The sequence below is a fragment of the Panthera onca genome, chromosome B2 (genome assembly GCF_046562875.1).
Source record: "Panthera onca isolate mPanOnc1 chromosome B2, mPanOnc1 haplotype 2, whole genome shotgun sequence".
Taxonomy (NCBI): Eukaryota; Metazoa; Chordata; class Mammalia; order Carnivora; family Felidae; genus Panthera; species Panthera onca.
The window spans coordinates 44,132,268-44,156,327 of record NC_138343.1 but is presented as its reverse complement, the minus strand read 5'-3'; the positions used below and the strand labels follow the sequence as shown (position 1 = coordinate 44,156,327).

At 42.4% G+C, this 24,060-nt stretch overlaps 1 protein-coding gene across 2 annotated transcripts in view; it reads left to right on the top strand.

Moving 5' to 3' along the window:
- CYP39A1 (cytochrome P450 family 39 subfamily A member 1) overlaps positions 1 to 22,853 on the top strand; it is a 97,381-nt gene extending 74,528 nt beyond the window's left edge. The window contains exons 11-12 of one of the 2 annotated variants that reach the window (XM_078446968.2): positions 17,166 to 17,253; positions 19,841 to 22,853. In XM_078446968.2, the coding sequence (XP_078303094.2) occupies positions 17,166 to 17,253; positions 19,841 to 19,912 (160 nt within the window). In that variant the 3' untranslated portion in view covers positions 19,913 to 22,853. Of the gene's footprint in view, positions 1 to 1,330; positions 2,075 to 17,165; positions 17,254 to 19,840 lie in introns of those variants that run through there. The other variant, XM_078446966.2, reaches the window with a different exon arrangement.
- The last annotated feature ends 1,207 nt before the right edge of the window (positions 22,854 to 24,060 follow it).

Sequence of the window (24,060 nt, the reverse complement as noted above, 5' to 3'; positions counted from 1 at the left end):
TTTAGTAATTCATATTTCCCCCAAAATGGTTTTAAATAGTCTTAGCCAACCATGGAAATTCTGTCTTCATTTTTACTCATTTATTTTAATTTATTTTAATCTTTATTTTTGAGAGAGAGAGAGACAGTGTAATCTTTATTTATTTTTGAGAGAGAGAGAGAGAGTGAGTGGGGAAGGAACAGAGAGAGGGAGACACAGAATCTGAAGCAGGTTCCAGGCTCTGAGCTGTCAGCACAGAGCCCGATGCGGGGCTCGAACTCATGAACTGTGAGATCATGACCTGAGCTGAAGTCGGACACTTAACTGACTGAGTCACCCAGGTGCCCCAGTATCTTCCTTTTAAAAAGTCATTCTAGGAGTCTAAGGGTAAGCAAATTGGTGCCTAGTGTTTCCCTGGAGCAACGATTTGTCCTGGAGTAGGTAGTTGACCTAAACTCATCGATCAGACCTAAAGGAGAGACTTTTCTTCCATAGCTGGGATAGAGGCCCCCGCTTTGTCCTTTCCCATTGAATATGTATGTGTATATATATATATATATATATATATATATATATATATATATGTATATGGGTATATGGGTATATATATATACATATGGGTATATATATATATATATGTACACATATATACATATATATGGGTATATATACATATATACATATATATATATACACATGTATATATACCCATATATATGGGTAACACCTGTAACCCAGCTATTGCTTTGTCACCTACTAACTATCAGTGCACCCAGAGTAGGTCTTCTAAAAACAATAGGTGTTACTTTTTTCAGGTCCCTTTACATATATTCCCAATGACGACGAAAGAGTTTCTTAATAACTATCTTTTATTACAGAAGTTTATTTTGAACTATTTATTGATCTTGGGGGGCTTTTGTTTTGTTTCGTTTTGTTTTACATTTTTTCAGTATAGTTGACACAAAACATTACATTCGTTTCAGGCGTAGCACACAGTGATTCAACTTCTCTATACGTTATGCTGTGCTCACCACCAATGTAACTGCCATCTGCTACCATATAACCATCTTTTAAATTGAGCTGGAAATGTTTTAAACCAGGGACTACAATGCCCTGCAGTGAAGCATGTAGTATTAGCCAGTGGTCAAGGATTAACTGATGATTACTGTTTTCTAAGAAAGGCTGTTATGAAATTATTGTGATATCTTTTGGGGCTGACAGACATTTGCTGGAGGTTGACAGTAATGGTACGATAGAGGAGACCATGACATTTCAGCTTAGTTAGAAGTATCTTATTTGTACAGAAACTATACATTTTTAATGTACTGAGCTCTTCCTCTATGCAAGGCAGTGCCCTGGGTATTGCAGGAGCTTCAATCAAGAATAAGCCATGTTCTCAGCCCTCAGGAGATGATTATCTAGGAGAAGGCAAGGAGGATATTGAGTTCATAAATAACTACAAGGAATGCAGGGTAAGAAATGCCCAAACACCACACTGTGGAGATTTGAGAGAAAGGGTGTATCTGGTCAGAATGATCTTAGATTTCCTGGGGAAAGTGGCCTTTGAAGGGTTAGGTGAACGTCTAGACTGAGAAAACAGAGTGACCAAAGGGTCATTAAGGACAAGGGTATGTAGTTGAAGGGTTTATGGTTTCACTGTTATTAAGATCAGACTACAGGTAGTGGTGGGAAGAAAGACTCAATACACACATTGGCCCAATTGGGGAGGCCCCTTAATACCCGGTTGAGAGGTTGGTACAGAGCTCACAAGGCACTAATGAAGTGTTAAAAGGTTTTGTATAGAATGGATTAGAGTGGGGCATGGCTTAGGTTATATAATTATGCTATATTCCATGTGAGAGACTTGGAGTGGTAGAATCTACCAGATTTTGGAAACTAATTAGAAACGGGATCAGTCGGGGCGCCTGGGTGGCTCAGTCGGTTAAGCGGCCGACTTCGGCTCAGGTCATGATCTCACGGTCCGTGAGTTTGAGCCCCACGTCGGACTCTGTGCTGACAGCTCGGAGCCTGGAGCCTGTTTCGGATTCTGTGTCTCCCTCTCTCTGACCCTCCCCTGTTCATGCTCTGTCTCTCTCTGTCTCAAAAATAAATAAACGTTAAAAAAAAAAAATTAAAAAAAAAAAAAAAAGAAACGGGATCAGTCAAGGGGAAGGATTCGAGGACTGTGGCTTGAATCTAGGTGGCTGAAAGAGATGGTGAAAATAGAGAAATCAGGTGCAGGATCAAGTATGAGGACAAGATGTTACATTTTCCTTTGAAACCTTTTTAGTCTGAGGTGTGGCAAAATATGTATCATATAACCAAAATCTGTGGGAGAAATATGAATGTTGAATACATGTAACAATAAATAGAACCTCCATAGTCTCATTTTTCTATTGTTTCTGCTTTTATAAGTCCTTAACTTTTCCATCACGTATTTTACATAGCCAACCCCAGAAACATTCTGTCTTTAAAGACAAACAAAACAGAAGATTTTCCAGGAAAGTGAATGACTTCATTTGGACAGTTTTATACCAAGATGGATCTCTCTACTAGAAATTTAATCCCGCAGATCCTTAGCATAATCCTCAGAAAATTGCACCCATTCTAAATTTGTGTACCAAGAGCCAACTTATTTTCTCGTGTACCAAATACTTTGTGAGTCAGAGAAAATTGCCTTTCAAGTAGCCGACGACCACAGTTGATCATGAACACATAGCCTTGTGGCCTCGCAGCTGTCATCCCTTAGAGTTCAGGCCACCGAGGCGGTGTGAGAAGCCCTCTCATTAGTGGACACAGAAGGTTTTGCTGAGTTTGCAAAATAAGTAGCCGGTACTGCTGTCAGCTGCCAACCAGAAGTCACGATGGAAGAATATTGTTCCGGCTCTGCAGAGTGGGAATTCTGAAAATACATTTGCCGGAAGAACCCCTTGCTGGGCACTTCCTGGTAGCTAGGAAGCTCCTGGGTACTGGCAGGAAGGGAACTCTTCCCAGTAATTCTATTGCTGGAGAAGTCTGGTGGTACAGAAAAACAAACAGGAGAAGGCAACATGAACTGTCAGACTTCTTCGGCAATGGCAGCGTGCAGAATGAGGAGTTGCCTTACAGAGGACATTCTCCTCTGAAGCTATGAATTGAAACAAAGGAAGAGAACAGGGGATTTCCAGTGTGGCGTGGCTATCTCTGAGAGTTGTGACCTCAGCACAAAGGGATGTGCTTGCTGTACTGCACCCCCCTCCACATCCCCCACCCCCTTGCAAGCCAACAGCCCCCATTTCTCTTGCTTCCCATCCCTGCGCGAGGATGCCTGGCTGGCTGCATCCCAGTGCTCATTGATCTGGGTCACATCCCAGTTGTAAAACCATAGCCCTGATCTTTGGCAAGACCCCTCACTTACAAAAGCTTGCTTGGAGAAGAAGAGGCTGTAGTAAGAGTAAATCTACAATACTTGAGAAGTAAAAATGAAGCGTGGAGTCCTCAGGAATAGCAACTACGATCTCTATTTTGTGTGTGTGCGTGTTTGGGTCCTTCCTATATCCTGGGGCAGTACTGGCCTACAAAGTCATGGACTTGTCTTGAATTACTAAAGAAAGTCACACGGTGATCGGAAAATTAATTCAAACATAGATCCAGCTGGTAGTAGATTAGTAGTGGCAGTATTCAACCTAACAGGTATTTATGGAGCACCTAATATTAGTATGTTTATTCTTTCATTCAGGGAGTATTTATGGAGTCTATGTTGTATGCCAGGATAGCGTTCTAGGAGTTACCTTGGAAAACAAAATGAGGGATGAAGTCCCTTCCCTCAAGGAACTTATAGTCTAACACAAGTCACTTCATGAACCGCTGGGGAAATTCAAAGACACATAACTTTCCTGAGTTGCTTATAATATAGCTGGGGAGATGAGACCCTAGCAACATGAAAAACAAGCCCTACTTAACAGTGTCAGATGACCCGTGAGAAATGCCAGATGACACGTATACGTAGTAACTGCCGTAGGAATTTCGAAGAGGGGGATTGGAAAAGGCTGTATGGACTAGATGGTAATAAGCAATAAACAGTATAGAGAAAGTTCGTAAGAATGTAATGTAATGTAATATAATGTAACGTAATGTACCTGTATGTTGGGATTTTAAGCCCTGTGTACAGTTGTTTCTATATGTTTGTTTTCAAGGTAATATAATCTTAATAATTGTGCCTTATTCAGTAAAATATCTTTGCAGTATGCTGCAAAGTACTGTAAGTAGCTTTTCTCCCTTTTATACTTAGAAAGAGCTGATTGCTTTGAAGAGCGAGGAAACTCAAATCCCTATGGATTTCGTGAGACCTTGCAAATTCAATTTATTCCGAGGCATTTGTTACATAAACAAACGCATCCCCTCAACTCTGGTTGTCAAGTAGAACTGAAAAAACTATATTTGCTTATATAATTGTTTCCTAACATTTTCCTTATTGTGGGCACACGTCCTGGAGGGCATATAAAAAGGGTTAGGAGTGAGGGTGGGAAGGGTGGATGTGGTTAATTCCAAGACTGAGTCAGGCTGCCAGACTCCTTTATTAATTTTTAGCCATGTATCTCTCTTCTTACTGCTTTACTGAGGAGCAGTGACTCGCTGAAAGGAGCCCAGAAACCACTGGCAAAATTGTAGTCATTGCTTTCCCAGCCACCTTGTTCTGACACTTCATTATGAGGCTAAGATTTAAGACTGTCAAGAACAGAAGAAGCAATTCAGGACTGACTTTTGATTCTTAAGCCAAAGTGCTTCCGAAATATAGCATGTTCGTTTCTGGGCAAAAATTATAGCAAAGACCCTCTTTTCCTTTTATTTACAAAGTAGATCTCCAGCCCCTTTGTGGTGCACAGAAAACCTGCACAGGATTTGTATCTGTGGAGAGAAAGAAAGAGCACTCCAGGCTGGGTATCTTCCACCGCTCTCCCCATTTTTTTGATCTTTCTCCACTCATCAAACTCAGTGACTACTCTTGAACAGGAGAGATGTCTCCTGTTCAGAAGGAGGGTTTAATTGCAAGGAAGTGAGGACTGAATTAAAACTGTGCCGGGTCACCATACTGCTTGTGGGTTACTGCCTCCCTATCATCTAACGCCTTCTCCTTTCTTCCCCTCCCTCATTTTCTTTTGGGGGTCCATGGGATTCTGGGGTGCAGATTCCATCCCCCAGCTCCATAACAGTGGAGCATGGTTCCCTAAGCCCATGTGCAAATACCATCCCTGTCCCCCAGTTCCCTTCCCATGGTGACTGGTTTCAGTGTTGGCGTATGTTTTAAGCAGTGCGAGGAACTACGAGGGTTTCCGTTGAGACTTCTGGGTCAAAAATAATCATTCCCTGTAGGATGTGAATAAAGAAGCACTTGGCCCCCCAAGTTGTTGTTAGCCATTCGGAGACAATAAAAGCAGACAGTGTTAGGATAAAGTTGGTACCACAGGGCAGAGCAGCAGGGGCAAACTGGCTTTCTGGGAACATCACTGAGCTGCTGGGCCCTCTCTGCCCGAGACCAGCCAGCTCTAGTTTTTCAGGCACACAAAGCGATGCATTCCCTTTGGTATGGAAACCAGTCTGATGTGGTTTTCTGTCACTTACGACCCAAAGCATCCTAAGTAACATAATTTCCTTAAAAGCAAAAGTGTGCTTCCAAGGTTTGTTGAACTCTGTGAAATATTGTATTAACGTGCTCTGACCGTATCCATGAATTGCTTTCTAAATAGCATGGGCTTTTGCAGAGGGGTGATGTACCCATTTACTGTGGGTGCATCACAAAACAAAAGCAAGTGTCTCATCTTCAATTTTTTCTGGAAGGTCTGGAATTTAAAATATACCATGAGGGTGGCTCAGTCAGCTGAGTGTCCGACTTGGCTCAGGTCATGATCTCACTGTTCATGGGTTCGAGCCCCACATCCAGCTTTCTGCTGTCAGCGTGGAGCTGGCTTTGTATCCTCTGTCCCCCTCTTTCTCTCTGCACCTCCCTGCTCATGCTCTCTCTCTCTCTCTCAAAAATAAACATTAAAAAATAAAATAAAATATACCATGAGATCACTTCTATTTGGTGCATACTTAGTCTTACGGAAGTCGCTACTATTCCTGTGCCCTTTGCTTGAATAGGAAGGTTCAAAGTTGTATCCAACTTTCTCACTCATATTGCATCCATAGGAGAGTTCCGTCACTAGGAGGGGTAGCGGCAGGATCATGGGTAGCACCTCAAAGTGACCTCTGGAGAGTGCCCTCCGGCTTTGATGAAACAGAAGACAATCTCTCAAGTTAGAGGAAGGGCAGAGGTTTTTCCCATCCTGTCCCTGTTTGTTTTCTTATCTGCTGTTTCACCTCCTCTTCCCCTATTAAATAGCTCCCATTCTCTTCCCTTTTCCATAGGCTTTTTTCTTGTCCTTCTCTCCCACTTACCCTGTTCCCACTCTTCCCTTCCCACCTTATTCTTATTTAATGTAAGTGTCTACCTGCTCACTCCACACATTCTGCCCTCACCATCACCCCTAATCAAGAGTCCGGTGCCCTAACCGTAGAGCTTCCCGTATGTATACCTGAGATAATCTTTATCATTGTGATTGTAGTACTACAACTAAAAAAGGATGATAAAATACATCTTCTAACATAGTCTTTTCCCTTTCTCCTCATCAAATTCCTCTAGATCAGTGATTCTTAAAGTGTGATTCCCGGACCACCGGTGGGAACATTACCTGGAAACTTGCAAAAAATGCAAATTCTTGGGCCCTTCCCCAGACCTCCCCGAGTGGGAAACTTCCAGAGCGGGGCCCAGCGATCTGTGTTTTAACAAGCTTTCCAGGGGATTCTGACACAGGCTAACGTTTGACAACCGCTGGGCCAGATTGCTTTGCCTCCTGCCGCCAAATTGATTTCATTTTCCTGAAAGATCTCTTGGGCAGATGAGGTTGTGGGGACAGTACTTCCCCTTTAACTTGAATAACCATGCTTCCGTGGAGGATGCCTGTGAAAGTATGTCTGTCTGCTGCCTTCTCTGAATTCCAGGGCGAGATCATTCTATTTTCATAAGCCGCAGCTGGTAGCAACTAGGAATATACTTCAGAGCCCCTGCCCCTGGCAACCATGGCAGGTTTCCAGCCCATGCTGGCATTGCCCGCAGTGACTCTTCTGGTAGGAAAAAAAAAAAAAAAAAAAAAAGGCAAGAGATTTTCCTTCCAAAAGCAAGAGAGGGAGGCGATCTCAACATCAAGACATCTAAAACCAAGATCATTCATTTCCCGTAATCTTATCATTCCTTGAGTACTCCTGTTTCTTTTTGACGAAGGGCTGCTCTAGACCCCTGGCCTTCCGGAGTGACCCTTTGCTCTTCCCTCTTTTTGGCCTTCCACGCCCCCCGTCCCCCCCACCCCCCAAACCAGGTCTTCATGCCTCACCAGCAGGTGACATTGCAGTTTCCTTAACCCTTCTCCCAGGTTCTATCATCTCTTCTTTCAACCCGTCTTACTGCGTGCGGATTGCTTTTCCTCAAACAATCATCTCAGTTGGTCACTCTCGTTAAGACTCTGGTGACGTCACCTACAGAGCGTCACGGAGAGCCTGGAGTTCTAGGCCGATTGCATCTTTCTGAACATCTGGCAGTGCCCTCCCCAAAGGGGCTACCAGCCGCCCCCAACTGCAATGCCCATTCCTTCGCTTGTTCCTGCACTCGCTGGGTCTGGAATGCCCTGACTCCAGGTGAGGGCCTACTTCCATAGAGCCCCGTTGCCTTCCATCAAGGTCTAGCTCAGATTTGACCTCCACAGAAGTTCCTGTTGATTGCTCCAGACCACAGGGCTCTCTCCGGGCTCCAAATGTCCATAGCCCTTTGGTCTCTGTCTTGGCCTCACATTGTCACCCTTTGCATCTCTCCACGTGCATTACTAGTGTGAGGTCTGCGAGGTGGCGTGTGTTTTGTCAGACTCCGTGCTCTCCATGTCTGTATGGCGCTCCTTGAACATTTATCTACCAACGGGGGAGACACACGAGCACTACGTATTTAAGGAATTTTCAGTATGTTTATATTTTAACGAGCTTTATTTGTAGATGTGTTATGTGGTTCTCGTAAGTGTGAAAAATAAATCTGTTATAAATAATATGCCTCATTATCTTCATTGTTTTGACACAGGAGCATTACAAAAACAACCCTAACGTGAACATAGCTCAGCTTGCTTCTGTTAAAAATACGTTAGGAAGCCCATTTTCTGTGACATAAAAAGCTTTTAATGTCATAGGTATGTGTGTGTCAGTCTCGGACATCTCAGGCCTCAAACAAAATTCAATAACATGGTAAAGGCTAGAAAACACTATTTTTTGCAATTGCATAAAAAATGACTGTATTTAGTGAATAGCTGAGGTAATTTTGCTATAATATTCAAATATTTGGATTTGGAGAAAACTATTTTTAGCACATATTATTTATTATCTGTATTATTAATGCATCTTACCTTTCCTTTAGCTAGGATATCAGTCAAAATGGTTAGAACTAGTATGAAATATGTTAATATTTATGCTCTTCTAATAACTAATACGAACTTAATAACTAACTTAACACTCAAAGATAAAAGAAGAAAAATATTAAAGCCTCTCTAATGCACAGTATGAAGTTGGTCAAAAGCCCCAACTGTAATTTTACCTTAAGGGAAGTGTAGCTTTATGATTTTAAGGAACATTGCAGGGACTAAAGTTTGTTAAGGAAATGCCTTACAGATTATAGTGGGAAGCTCTTCTAATGAATTGGTGAATATTCTCTCTAATTATTTCTAATCAAAGTATGCGTAGTATTTCTAACATGTTTACTCTTTTTTAAAAAATGTGTATCTACTTTGAGAGAGAGGAGAGAGAGAGAGAGAATGAGTGGGAGAGGGGCAGAGGGAGAAGGGGACAGAGGATCCAAAGCAGGTTCTGTGTTACCAACCAGGAGTCTGACACGGGGCTCGAACCCACGAACCATGAGATCATGACCTGAGCCAAAGTCAGATGCTTAACCAACTGAGCCACCTAGGTGCCCCTAACATGTTTACTCCTAAATAGCTTGTGAACATTGTTTGCATTCTCATCTGTGTGATAGAGGAAGTCCGCGTGGAGGGTCTTCTGTGTGTAATAATGCTTAAGGGAATGTCATTTTCACACATAGGTATAAGTTTTCAATAAGCACAACCTATTCCCTGGGTCTGTAGCACTTTTCAGGATCAAAGACCCAACACTGTCATTCAAACCCTCCACGGACTCCTCCCACTCTGCCAGTTTCGTCTCTCATCACCTCACCTTCTGCGGGGCAGGGTGTGAAGCAGTCACGGGGCCCTAGATGTTCCAGGGCCCCTTGTGAGACAGTGCCTGGGAACAGGTTGTCCTTCTGGCCAGAGTGCCTTCTCCACTGGAGCGCCTGCCACCCTGCCCGCCCAAGTGGTTATTTTGTCCTCACGCTGCTACAGTGCCTCTCCTCCAAGGACTGGACAGAGTGCCAAGGTCCTTTATGCCAGGGAGCCGAGCTCGGAGAAGTGCACGGTCTATAGCAAAGTAACGTTAGAGAAGTGCCAAAGCCAGAGTTAGGAGAAAATAGGACCATCTGGATAAAGTGGAACCTACCAAACTGTTTTGTAATTCACAGATGCAAAATTAGCCAGTATTTTGCCAGGTGAGCACACTGAGTATCCGGGAAGTCACTGCTTATTCCACTGACACAAAGTGTCAGCTTAGTTATCTGAAGAAGTGATCTCATCTAATTTACTTCCAGGAAGGGCGCTAAGTACTGAGAAGAGTTGGTCTTTTTAGTAGCTGGGAACTTGGTGACTGATTTCACATGTTGGCGCTCCTTGCCACGTTTTCCATTTGATCCGGGGCTCGTGCCCTCCATGAAATACTTCATGGGGATTTAGAGATACCCCTCTCTTTTTGTTATTCTACCCCTTTGGCTCCTCCTTAGCAGTGTCCTTTGCTCCTCTCCCTCACCTTCCTGACTTCCAAATTTTGGAATGTCCCCAGCACGGTCTCGTCGGATTGCCAGTTGGTTTTGTTTTGTTTTGTTTTGTTTCCTATTTAACTTACTTCCTAAGTGATCACATCCTGTCCCACAGCTTTAAATAATCGTCTGAATAATGAAGACTCTGTATTTATATCCCTTATGGCTCCAGTCCTGACTGAATCCCTCCTAAACGTCAGGCCCATTTACTCAGCCTCCACTCAGCATCTGCAGTGATGTCTCCAGGCCACTGGTGCACAGCAAGCTACGCTTAACAGTTCCAGAACCGAGTTCCAGGCGATAGCTCCCCACCCTGCTCCTCCTTTCGTCCTTTCCGTGGCTGAGGTAAATAGCGACTGTATTCTTGCATTTCCTCAGGTCAGAAACTCATTTCCTCGGGTCAGAACTCATTCTTGGCTCAGTCTTCCGCATCCAGAAGGCAAACCGTCAGCCCACTGTGCAGAGTATATCCGGTCTCTCACTCTGGCTCATGACTATTTCTTTTTCTTTTTCTTAACTTATTATTTATTATTTTTATTTTTACTTATTTAATTTACATCCAAGTTAGCATCTAGTGCAACAATGATTTCAGGAGTAGATCCCTTAGTGCCCCGGACCCATGTAGCCCGTCCCCCCTCCCACCACCCCTCCCGTAGCCCTCTGCTTGTTCTCCATATTGAAGACTCTCTTATGTTTTGTCCCCCTCCCTGTTTTCCTATTATTTTTGCTTCCCTTCCTTTGTGTTCACCTGTTCTGTGTGGCTCATGGCTATTTCTACCATCCTGGTCCAAGGCCCTACTTTCTATTGTCTGGAAAATCCTCATGGCTTCCTCAACCAGTCTTCTGGCTTCCATTTACATCACGATATGTTCTGTTCTCCATGGAGCAGCCAGAATGATTCTTTTGAAACTTAAGTCACATTTGCTCAGAGCTATTCAATGGTTTCCCATCTCACAGAATGAGATGTAGTCTTCAGCAGGCCCCCACGGGCTCTCTACTTGCCTGGGGGGTCTCTCTGACATTCCCCTTTTCTTGCTCATCTCTAGCAACACTAGCCTCTTCTTTTTTCCTCATTCTCCTTCCTCTGGATTTGTGCACTTTCTGTTCCCTCTGTGTGGAATTCTGTGCCCGGATATTCATATGTTGCACCCTCTTACATCATTCCAATGTCTACTGAAATGTCCCCTCATCAGAGAGGACTTCCTCATCCGAAATATTTTAGCCCACGCCACATTCCCTTTCCCTTTATCTTGTCTTATTTGTTACTGTAGTACTTATTCTCATGGTTGATATATGCATTGCTTGTTTATGTGCTGCCTGCTTACTACCTCTCTTCTAGAATTTAAGCATTCTTATGAAAAGTGTGAATGGTGTTTTTGTTTGTGTACTGCTGTAACTTCAGCACTTAGAAGAGCATAAAGCACATAAAGACAGTGCACACTGAATGGATGAATGAATGGAGATCTCATGTTATCGTCAGAACTCTTAGTATGTAACCTCAGTGCCTGTTCACTGGTCCCATAAATGTCCCTCCCTTCCGGGAAGAGTAAGGAGGAAAAGCAAGTAGCGTATATCCACACCCCAGGTGTCCCTTCCAAATCTGACCCGTAGTGTCCTGTGATGTCTACTAGACTCCCAGCTTCTCATGGTAGATGAGACGCTGTTTGTGTGACCCTGTCTCCAGGAGAGAGAGGAAAGTGAGTCTCTTCATGCTTCCTGACATTTTATCATCTCTTTGTTCTTCATAGCGGTGTCACACAGGGCCATAAAGATGCATCACGCTTGACTGATGTTTTTTAAAAAATGACACAGTTGATTCCAGACCATTGCAACAAAGCTAATATCGCACTAAAGCGAGTCAAATGAAATTTTTGGTTTCCCAGCGCATATAAAAGTTACGCTTCTATGCTACACCGTAGCCCATTAAGTGTGGAGTAGCATTATGTCTCAAAAATGCACATACCTAACCTTAAAAATACCTTATTGCTAGAGAAAAAAAAAATCCTAACTGTAAGCTAATCTGAACTTGGAGTGAGTAGTAATTACTGATCACAGATCACCGTACCAAGCATAATAATAGTGCAAAAGTTTGAAATTGTGTGCAAATTGCCAAAATGTGACACAGAGACACAAAGTGAGCACATGGCGTTGGAAAATGGCGCCGAAGGACTTGCTCAAGGCAGGACTGCCACCACCTTTCAGTTTGTACAAAAGGTGGTATCTGTGCAATGCAACAAAACAAGGTATGCCTGTGGAATAGTCAGGGAAAGATAAAAAAATGGATCTAAAATATTTCTTTTCCCATAGCCCAGGAAATCCCCCATTCCTACCGTTGGCCCTTGCACACAGGCTGTGCTTGTCTATTGCAAAATAATCACAGAGTGGTCACTGTCCTCTTCACCTCATCCTGCGCCTGGGGTGTCGATTTCACTCAAAGACCCATCTCCCTTCCTCCATGAGTACCTTTCTCAAAGTCTGAGTGTAGAATAACACCAGGGGCTCTCAGGACAACTGTCTTAAGATACGTACACATGTTTATCCTTTAAATTCTCTACTCAATAATTCACTGCCATTTCAACATCTCTCTGTCTTTCTCTATTTCACATATGTCTCAAAGACCATCATTTTTTCCCCACAAGATACTATACTTTAAACCTATAAAGAGGAAATTAAATATTTACCCCCAAATCATCAAGGCAAGTTTCTCTCATAATAGAGTCAGCGTATTGTTATAAAGAACAATGTTTACTTTTTTTTCTTTCAACTCTTCAAAGATGATGTTCTTGTTTTTTAAACTTTTTTTAAGTTTATTTATTTATTTTAAGAGAGAGATAGAGAGTGAGCAGGGGAGGGGCAGAGAGAGAGGGAGAAAGAGAGACAATCCCAGGTAGGCTCTGCACTGTCAGATCAGAGCCCGATGCGGGGCTTGAATTCACGAAGCGTAAGATCATGACCTGAGCCGAAAGCAAGATTCAGAGGCTTAACCAACTAAGCCACCCAGACACCCCTCAAAGATGTTGTTCTGTTGTCTTCCGCTTTCATGATTTCTGATGAGAGGTTGTGACCTGTGACCTTCTTTCTTTCTTCCTTCCTTCCTTCCTTCCTTCCTTCCTTCCTTCCTTCCTTCCTTCCTTGTGTCTCCCCACTCCCCGACTGCTTTTAGGACTTTTTTCTTTGTCACTGTTTTTGTTAACGATTTGCTTCTGATTTGTCTTGGAATAGTTTTCTTTATGTTTCTTTTGCTTTCGCTTCATTGTGCTTCTTAGCTCTGTAAACTAACAGTTTTAACAAATCTGGAAATGTTTCAGCTTCTATTTCTTCAAATATTTGTCCTGCCCACTTCTCTGTATCTCCAAATTACACATATGTTAGACTGTGTGATGGTATTTTACAGGTCACTGATACTCTGTTTATTTCTTTTTTCAGTCCCTTTTTAATCTATGTACTTCATTTGGGATATTTCCCAGTGTTCTATTAAGTTCCGTGATCTTTTCTTTTGTAGTGTCCTATCTTCTGTTAATTCCATCCAGTGTATTTTCACTTAAGATACTGTATTTTCATTGCTAGAAGTTAGGTTTGATTTTTTTTTTTTATCTTCCATTTCTTTCTTCATTGTGCTTCTACCTTTTGAACATGCGGAATATATCTAACTAGCTGTCTACAGTATCTGTCATTTCTGGGTCTGTTTCTTTTGAATGATTTTTCCCTCACCCATGTTTCATATTTCCCTGTTTATTCTAGGCATGGCCATTTCTGAATAAATGCAAAACATGAATTTTAAGTGTCATAGATACTAGGAGTTGCCTGGGTGGCTCTGTCAGTTAAGCGTCCAACTTTGGCTCAGGTCATGATCTAACGGTTCTTGGGTTTGAGCCCCGCATTGGGCTCTGTGCTGACAGCTCAGAGCCTGGAGCCTGCTTCAGATTCCGTGTCTCCCTGTCTGTCTGCTCTTCCCCCACTCTTGCTCTCTCTCTCTCTTTCTCTCTCTGTCTCTGTCTCTCAAAAATAAATAAACATTAAAAAAAATTTAAGTGTCATGGATACTAGATTTTATTGTATTCTTTAGTTTTAGGCTTTACTGTGGCATGTAGTAAGTTGCTCAGAAAAATGAGTTTTCAAGACTTGTTAAGCTTTGTTAAGGTAAAATCAGGAGTGGCATTTAATTTAAGATAATATAATGCACTTCTAATTAAAACAATAACCTTTATTTTTTTAAGTTTATTATTTCTTTTTATTTTGAGAGAGAGAGCAGGGAAGGGCAGAGAGAGAAGAGGAGAGAGAGAATCCCAATCAGGCTCTGCATCGTCATTGTGGAGCCCCACACGGGACTTGAACTCGTGAACCGTGAGATCATGACCTGAGCCGAAACCAAGAGTCAGATGCTTAACCAACTGAGCCACCCAGGTGCCCCATAAGGCTATAACCTTTAAAGACCCTATTCAATTGTCCATGTGTTACAAGATCTCCTCACTCTTGCATGTGGGAACAGACTTCCATATCTTGTGGGAGCCCTGGGCATTATTCAGCTTGTTGTTCCTTAGCTTTCTTTTTCATCTCTCATCTTCACTTCAGTAGTTGCCTCTTACACATGCTGAGATTAGTACTCAACCAAATACTCCAGGAGACCCCCAGGTGGCTCTCTGAAGCATTCTTGTTCTCTCTGTGAAACTCCCTCCTCTCTTTTATTCTTGCCTGCAAATTCCAGTCTCTTTAGCTTCCCTGAACTTTGATCTCTTGTCTTTTTAATCTAGTGAGACTGTCCAGTCTGCGTGGGCTTTCTCCTCCTTGCACGTGACCTGGAAACGGCCATGGACGGAGAACGGGAGACTCTCTGGCAGAGTTCACCTCATTGATTCCTTTTCTCTTGGGAATTTTCATCCTACACTGTGAATCTTGCTCAGTTTTTTGAGTTATTTAGGGCAGGACATGGCCAGAAGTAGAAGTTCCATTCATTAGAAGTCTGGCAGAAATTTAGTTGTGAGAAATTCTGAACCTGTACATGGGTTAGCAAAATTGCTTTTTCTTGGAATTGCTCTTTGATTTGAAGCAGTAAAGACTGTGTATGTTCTATTTCATAGCCATTGATAGTCTCTTAGAATAAATTATTTTTAGCACTCATAAATAAGTAGGGTTAAATACGCATCACAAATATTTGTGAAGAAGTGATGTGCCATCCAAGTGGGTTATAACAACATGTGGAGTACTCCCGATTTCATTTGAAGTAAGATGCTTCAAGAATGTTTCGAGATGTTTCAAGAATACTAGTAGGAAACAAATCTAATTACCTGAGGTGAATATCAGGTCATTCATATTCATTCATTCACTCAATCAACAAATATTGAGGACTCCAAGATGAGTAGAACATGGTTGCTACTGTTTGTGAATACTAAAGTTTATAAGGGGAGTCAGACATACAAACCATTAACTGTAACATGGTAGGATATAGTAGGATTGGAGGGTAAGGACATTGGTGGAGGAATGTGTAAAGTGCCACCGAAATGCAGAGAAAGAGAGCTAAAAAGGGCAGGAAATTGAATCTCTTTTATGGAAGGCATCCTTTCCATCATCTATTCACTCACTCATTCATTCATTCATTCATTCAGGTAACGTGATTAGGCACCAATAGTATGCTCTGTACTGTTAAGTCCCAACAATACAGTTCCTCCTCTAGGAGAGAAATGGCAATTCGATAAGCAATTGCAATTCAGTGCAATAGGTGGTGTGGCTGAGATGTGCACAGGGGACCACAGAAGTGGAGAGGAGGGGCATCTCATCTCAGAAGCAAGTGGTCAGAGAATGCCTCCAGAGGAGACCGAGCCTTGGGCAGGGGAAGGGCTTGCAAGAGAGCGTCACCGTTCGGGAACAGTCAGGTACACGGGGTGGCTAGAACATGGGTGTCAAAGAGGAGCTATCAGTGGGGAGGAGGCTGGGGAGAGAGGTGGGGGCATATCTTCAAAGGCTGTATTCTCTGTTGTCAATTGGAAGGAAATGGGAAGCATCGGCAGATTGTGTGTGTGTTTACGTACACTGAGGACATAGTGACAGATTTATGTTTTAGGAAGTTCACTCCAGTGGTAAAGTGAAGGACAGAGTGGAGGGAAGTGAAATTGGAAGCAACGAAATTGATCTGAAAGCTGAGCTAATCTGGTAATCCAGGAAACAAATCATGATGAACTGCACTGAGGGAATAGTGGAGGGACTGGAGATAAGACAAGAAGCAGAGGGATTGGGGAAGTATTTAGAAGATAAAACAAAAGGACTCAGTGCCTAATTGGATATAGAGAGCGAAGAAGGGGAGTGAGTCTGTGATGACTTCCAATTTTCTGACCTGTTGGACTCATCGTATTCACTAAGAGTTATGGCCCCTAAAAGACATTGCCTACCCTGAGGAGAACAACCCACAGAGATGCACAAAAAAAATAACAGAATTCCACTTATACTTTCTCTCAATATTTTTAGTTTCTATTTGTATGTGTCTTACAAAGTATATAGCAAACTAATAGAGTAGTATGTGTATATACTTTATAAGTAAATGAGTATCAATATATTGTAGGGTATGCTCAAATATTTCATTGTAGGGTATATGATCAAAAAGTTGGGAGACATCTTAGTGAACGATCACAAAAGTAATCATATTTGGTAGTTATGGGGAATTTGAGATGCCTATAGAACATCCAGGCAGTAATTTCTCATGGGCAAAAAGAGTCTAAATCAGACAAGAGTGTCCAGTAGAACTTTCTGTGATCATGCAAAATGTTCTAAAGATGTGCTGTCCAGTAGGGAGGCCAGTAGCCACGTATGGCTATTGAGTACCTGAAATATGGCTAGAGCAGCTGAGGAACTGAAATGTTTAACTTTGTTTAAATTTAATTTATTTATGTTTAAATAGCCACGTGTAGCTAATGGCTACCATGGCGGGAAGCACTGATCTAAAACTTTGAAGGAGACCTGGCCCTCATTAATTGAGTGCTTTCACTGGCTAAGCATTTTACCTACATTTTTAAGCAATTTAATCATCCCATCTACCCTCTGCAGTAGACAGAATTATAAAAGAAAAGAATAAATTCTTCCTTACTCTATCCTTCTGATGGTTAAAGTTCATATTGTGTGGAAGAACATACTTGCTCTGAAATCTGTATGTGTGCTTTCTAAATATTCTCTGTTGGTAGAGATTTATGCATCTTTCACTGACAATTTCATATTATTCTTTCAGGTGGTTTGCTCTGTTACAGATTCAAATATGTATTATTTTAATACTTTATAAATATGACTGTAGTCTTCTGGACCCATTACCAAAACAGGTAAGTGTTTTTGGAATTTTGAATACCATGGCTTTCAAATTTGGTATAAATTCTAACCCCTTAGTTTGAATTGCTAGAGATGAGCTGCTAATTTCCTCACCTAGGCTTGATCTTAACGGGGGTCTTACATGAAACCAGACTGAGAAGATAGCCCCTTAATTCCCTTACTTCCGGGTCTAATGTATGTGCCACAGTGTCACAAGACGGGGACCAAATAGCAGTGTTTCCACCATTTATAGTGTTAAGGAGCTCCTCAGTGAATTTACCAATTTTGACCCTGTTCCCTGTGCTAAATAGACATGGCCTTGATGTTGGGCTTGTTTCCCTAGAGAGGCACGTCTGTGAGTCCAAAAGTGACCCATCAGTTTTGGAGGCAAGTCATAGCCCTTGGTCCATTTGGGAAGCAATACCATAGCAGAAAGCAGCAAAGACAGTGAGCAGCAGTAAAGACAGTAAACAGAAGTGAAAAGACCGTGACCTTATTCCTTCCTCTGACCATTCGATATTCTAGTCATTTAACTCCTCTGTGTTTCTACAGGCCTGTTCTCCTAGACCAGTGGCTTTCAAACTGGGGCAAGCATCAGAATGACCTGGGGAGGTGGGGGGCATTTTAGAACACAGAATACTGGGCCCCACCCCTAGAGTACCTGATCTAGGATATCTAGGGAGGGGCTCAGTAATTTGCATTTGTAACCAATTTCCAGTGGTGCTAATGCTGCTGATCTGGATAACACACTTTGAGGACCACTGTCCTAGGTGATAAGGGAAAGTTCAATTGATTTCAAATGTTTGGAAGTCATTTTGAAGATTCTGGATAAAAGGTGCTGTTTCAACTGAGGATGGAGCTCAGAAATCAAGCATTGCAATTTCAGGGCTATTCACATGGCATATTGTGCTTTGATTTACTCTTGATATAATAAGGCTAATGTATGGAGGGATAAATAAAACTCTTGGGTGACATTTCAATAGAAATTATGTAAGTGCCTAAGTGACACAGACAATGTTGTATTACTCATAAATATGCACATTTCGGCACTTTCCCCTGATTTCTTTTGCACTTCTATTTTGAGTACAAGTAACTACCAGGATGAAAAGCCCTCAAAATCCTACCATGGAAGGGAAATCAAAAAACCCGTCACAAAGGTTCTTAGCACGTACGGTTTCATTGTCAAAATGAAGATCAGGGCCAGGCGTATACTCCCCAAATGCTAATTCCTGATCCACTGAGTTAGATGTCACAGTTTTGCCCAGGACTGATTCCCCCTCCAAATATTTTACCACCAGTGAGAGGACACGAGAATCCTTATCAGATTAGAAGGAGGACGTTTGTCCAAGCCCCGTAACACCTAAGCCTAGAGGTCTGTAATTTTGACCAGTTCCTTAGGCAAGCTTTTGCCCAGTCCTTTTTCCTAGCTAAGAATTCCATTAGTTATATTTATCATACTATTCTACACACATCCTATTTCTGTTTTGACACTACTAAGAACATTTTTGGGAGAAATATCTCAAAAAAAGAAATGTTATCTCAGTTTAGAAAAAGTATATGTCTAAGTGAATTCTCATGATCTCAAGTGGCATTTCACGTCGCAATTCTCATTCTAGAAAGAGATCGATTAAAATTATTTAATTATTGGACTTATTTTAATAAATTGCAAAATGAGGTGATCAAGAAAATGCAGGAAATGGCCTTCACGGTACCAGGCTCTTGTAGAGATGGGAGGGGATGGGTTGCCAGGGCATGTTCTGAACGCTCTTTTGTCAAGTACAAGGGCATCGCTGGGCTTGGAAATCAGCTTCCCCAAAGAAATATACTTGTCGTAGTAGCAAAAATCAAATGCTAGAATCCCCAATTTTAATTTTTCAAAAGCCCCGTGCTTTATTTTACCTCAAAGAGTCTTAGAAAATTAATTTCAGCTCTCATTGAGAAGCAAACAATGAGCTTTACAAGATCTGTGACCGGGGAGCAGTGTCCAGATACTGACAATGAGAGCTATTCGTTTGGGGCATTTATAAGACCAACTTCAATTGTCTTGCCAAAACAAGCACATTTTTGCTAACACTGTGGAGTTTTTCTCATCCCGTTGGTTGGCTTTGTTCCATTTTGCCTTTTGGGGGGTCACGGATCCTTAAATAATCTCACAAAATCTATGGATCCCTTTCTAGAAAAGAACATAACTTTCCATACACACAAATTTGTCGTTGCATCTTCAAGGAGTCCCTGGTAACCCTGCAACTCATCCTCTTAACTCCCCTAAGAATGTCCTTATTAAGAAGCCCATTCTATGCCTTGTTGTGTTCAAACTTGACCATAGACTGAGGATTTGAATTGAACTGATTACCATTTCCTTGCTCTTCACTATCCCTCAGCCCTCAAGGCTGATAGAACAGGTTGCAAATGTTCTGTTCCTTGAATGGAAGGCTAAAAAATGATGCCTGACATTTTGAAACGCATCAAGCAAATACATCCACTCTTTCAAATCTAGACTCTGTACCTTTTAGAGATCATCACAATTGAATAAACCTTTGGTCTAATACTGTTGGCTTATGTCTCTTGATGTCTGTATTTCTTCTCCGTTTCTGCTTTTAGAGTTCTCTCCATTTGCTAGGTGTCCAACAGCCAGAAGGACAATGCCACATTGAATTTAAACAAAGAAAATGACATCGGCTGGGCCTAAGGAGGGCCAGGGCCTTCTGGAAGAGTGATTGCCCCCATCCACTAGCCTGGAACCATCTAGACCTGAGCTCTACTGCTTAACTTTGTTTTAGGATTTAATTCAAGAGAATGTCAAAATGGTAGGTGTGTTTGGTAACGTAAGAGTAGACCCAGAATCAGACATCACTCTCACTGATATAGAGACCTGAAAAGTGGTTTATAGAAAATGTTTAAATGATTCAAAAAAAAAGAGGCGCTTCTTAAGAAGTTGTAGTTTGGTTTCATGCATAACTGTATTAAAACTGTAAATAGACATAATGCCATTTGAGTGAAAATTTGAGTAAATTGTGAAGGCAACATACTTAAATTTCTATTTTGAAAAAGGCTAAAAGTCTTCGACTCTAAAAAAAAATGTTAAATGATAATTTCTGGAAATTTTCTACTTTTCTTATATGATCCTTAAGTGGCAATTGGAATTCTTAAGCTATAGTAATATAATTCTTTATGGGAAACATGTCTAGTGCTGAAAGGGTGGGTGAAATGATAGCTTTCTAAGACCTGGAGCATGTCTTACACTCATTCTGTGCTCAGCTACACCTAGGGCAGCACTCTCTATAAGGTTTATTCAGTAAAGGTGTGCTGACTGATATATTGATTTGTATTTTAATGAAGGTGAAAGCACTCTTTCGATCGAAGGTGTTTGTAATTATGGGTTAGGACGTAATATTTTTGTTAATGTATAGAAACACAAAGAAAATGATGTCAAGGCCAGTAACAGCATCTGAACCAATTACTTAGGACTTCTGCCTGAAATGTGTACTATGAAATCCTGAAAAGAAATCCTATGATGCCCACGGGAAATGTATGATGCTAGTAATAGAGCGATCGGTGATGTCATGATGTGACTTCTATTCAGTAAAATGCTGCTTGCCTCCTTTATTTCACAATAAATAAGCTTTGAGTGCATGTCGTCCTCTGGATTATTTGCTCCCCTGTGCTAGAACTACCCTGTGGAGTTGATAATGACTGCTTACTCATCTATTTCCTACCAATGAGCGGATGACTCCCTAGGAGAAAATTAAGTACTCTGGAGTGCATTAACTCTTCCAGACTAATCCAGCGATTCTGAAGCTTAGCTCCCAGCTCGCAGCTTAGCTTAAGCAGGTTTGGGGTCCGGAGACAGGAAGGGCTGACGGAAGCAGTGTAGAAGTCCACAGCAGACCTGAGCCTTGCAGACCAAACGTGGCAGTCTTTGCTAAAAATGGTGGGAGTGTTCTTAGGGCACGCTGGGCCTCCTGAACAGCTGAGGCCCACAGCGAAACACTGTATTTGCCTATAATGTACACTTCAGCTGAATTTGTAGCCACTCAGGGCTAGTGTTTATCTCCATATTCTTGCCGGGTAAGGATGAATGTTAGCTGACAAGCTTATGCGCTTTAAAAAAGGATGTAGACTCAGGAGATCTGTTGACCATAAAAATGATAAAAATAAAATAATGGTAAAAGAAATACGCTTGGAGGTCCCATATCTTTTTATTTCCCTAGGCTGGGACTCTATATTATAGATCTAAATCACTGCTCTCTCCAGGGTAGAGTTTAAAGTAGCTGGCTCTCCCTTTCAGCGGGGTGTATTCAGAACTCAGTATTGCCCTCTTCCGGTAGGTCGGGCGTTCAGCTGTGGCAGTGGCTACATCAGCTTTAGTGAGAACATAGCCTCCATGTTGTCAGCCGTTGTCCGAATTTGTTTCTTTTAGGCCTCAACCAACCAACCAAACCTTTTGCCATTGACCAAGAGTCTATGTATATTCTTACCTAAGACTATTTCTACCTCCACACAAAGAACACGGCCGAGTGTACTGCTCAAAACACTGCCCAGTGGGAAAACTTCCCCTCACCGCTGTCTTTTAGGGGCATCCCTGAAGGTGGCTGAGTGGGGTAGAAGTCAGTTCGTTCCATCGTATCAAGCCGATCTATAGGTCATCCAAGCCTGTGATTTGTTTCTCTTCTGTCAGCTAGTCATGCCCAATGGGCCAAAGGTGTGAATCGAGAGAGATACATCGGCAAAACAGAGGTAAGTGATGGAGTGTTACGTAATTGACTTCTGGTCCTGTTCCAACCTGATCCCAAATGTATCACAGCCATTGTATAATGGGTTGCTGCCAAGCCCACCTGATATTTTACTTCATAAATAGAACAGTACTCAGCTCATCATGGGAAGTCTGGTCGAGTATTCACTCAGCACGTTCAGGCATCAGAGACTGAGCAGTATGTCAGGAGCTGCTTTTCAAATGACAAATGGTTTTCACCTGCAGAAGGCATGCTCATGCTCTGGAATCCCAAAGATCTATCCATCTATCTATTGGCCCATCACCACTGGGAGTGGTAGTGCTTGAAGTGGAATCAGAGCTTGAAGATGTTCCCGGGGAGCCGACAGGGGAGGCGAGAGTAATCTTTGCTTGCAGTTGATGAACTTGAAGGCATGTCCTTGTAGGGTGGCCTTGCATGGAGGCACAAGATGGCAGAGTCCTTGTTGTTTGGATAGAAGTCCAGAAAGGACTCTGGTGTCAAGTGCTTGTCGAGATCCGGGTTGATGTTGAACTCGCAGCCCAGTCTTAGGAGGCAGGTTGTCAAAGTTGTAGTGGGTCTTGTAGTTTTTCTACTTGAAGCCTGTGTAAACGCAGTTGAAGAATAGACTTGCGGGGCGCCTGGGTGGCTCAGCAGGTTAAGCGTCTGACTCTTGGTTGCGGCTCAGGTCATGATCTCACAGTTCGTGAGTTCTGGCCCCACATCGGACTCCATGCTGACAGCATGGAGCCTGCCTGGGATTCTCTCTCTCTCTCTGCTCCTACCCTGCTCTCTCTGTCTCTCAAAATAAATAAACTTAAAAAAGAAAAAAGAAGAGAAGAGAAAAAGAAAAGAAAAGAAAAGAAAAAAAAGAGAAGAATAGACTTGCTGTTGCACAAGCAGTATGCTAAAGAAGGCACAGGAGGAAAGAGACAGAGACACATACATAACACAGACGGGGTTTTCCTGTGAAAGGGAGAAAAGGGAGAGTGGCGCTTGGAAGGGGACATGAAAGGACTTCCTTCCTCCCTCCTTCTCTCCCTTACTTCCTTCCTCCCTCCATCCCTCCTTCCTACTTTCTTCCCTTCCTCCTTCCCTTTGTTCCCTTCCCTCTCTTTTTCTCTCTCTCTCCCTCCCTTTCTTTTATGCAGGGAAGACACTAGCATGTTCCAGTGCTTATGGGAAGAAGCCTGTAGAGAGAGGCTACATTGAAATAAGAGACAATAGAGAAGATAGTTTTTCATGCAAAACCTCTCAGATGGGAGGTATTGGGATAGAGAGCCTATGCACAGGAATTAGCTGTAGACCAGAGGCAGGAAGGTCACATAGTCCACCCTTAAAGAAGCAAGGAGGAAGGACTCAGGTAAGGGCAGTAGCAGGAAACTGAGCAAATTCTCATTTGACAGATTTTATTTTCCGTGTCAAGTGGAAGGTGAGTTATTTCCAGGGAGTGAGGGAATGGAGAAGTGGGGGCAGCGGGGAGGGGAGGGGAGATATTTTCATGATGAAATACCATGGCAGTTTTGTGGTATGAGCTCTGAAGGGACTTCTAGCAGCCTGTAGGACAGCTGGAAGAACAGGATTAATGCAGTCGGGATCTTGATCATTGGATGAATGTGTGCAAGAGAGGTTAAGTGCGGTTGAGGGTAACCTAAGAGTACCAGGCAGAGAAGGAAGGAAGAAGAGGCAGAAAAAGGCTGAAAAGAAGAAACAATCAGTCACGGGGCACCTGGGTGGCTCAGTCAATTCAGCGTCCGGCTTCGGCTCAGGTCATGATCTCGCAGTCCGTGGGTTCGAAACCCACATCGGGCTCTGTGCTGACAGCTCGGAGCCTGGAGCCTGCTTCGGATTCTGTGTCTTCCTCTCTCTCTCTCTGTCTCTGCCCCTCCTCAGCTTGCGCTCTGTGTGTGTGTGTCTGTCTCTCTCTCACAAAAGTAACTAAACATTAAAAAAATTAAAAAATAAAAAAAAAAGAAACAGGAAACTGGGCTCCATGTGGAGTTGAAGAATAAAAGTAGTGGGAACAAATAGTGAGAAACCCAGCAGAGGGCTGTGGTCACAGGACAGACCGTCTTGATGGCAAATTTCAGA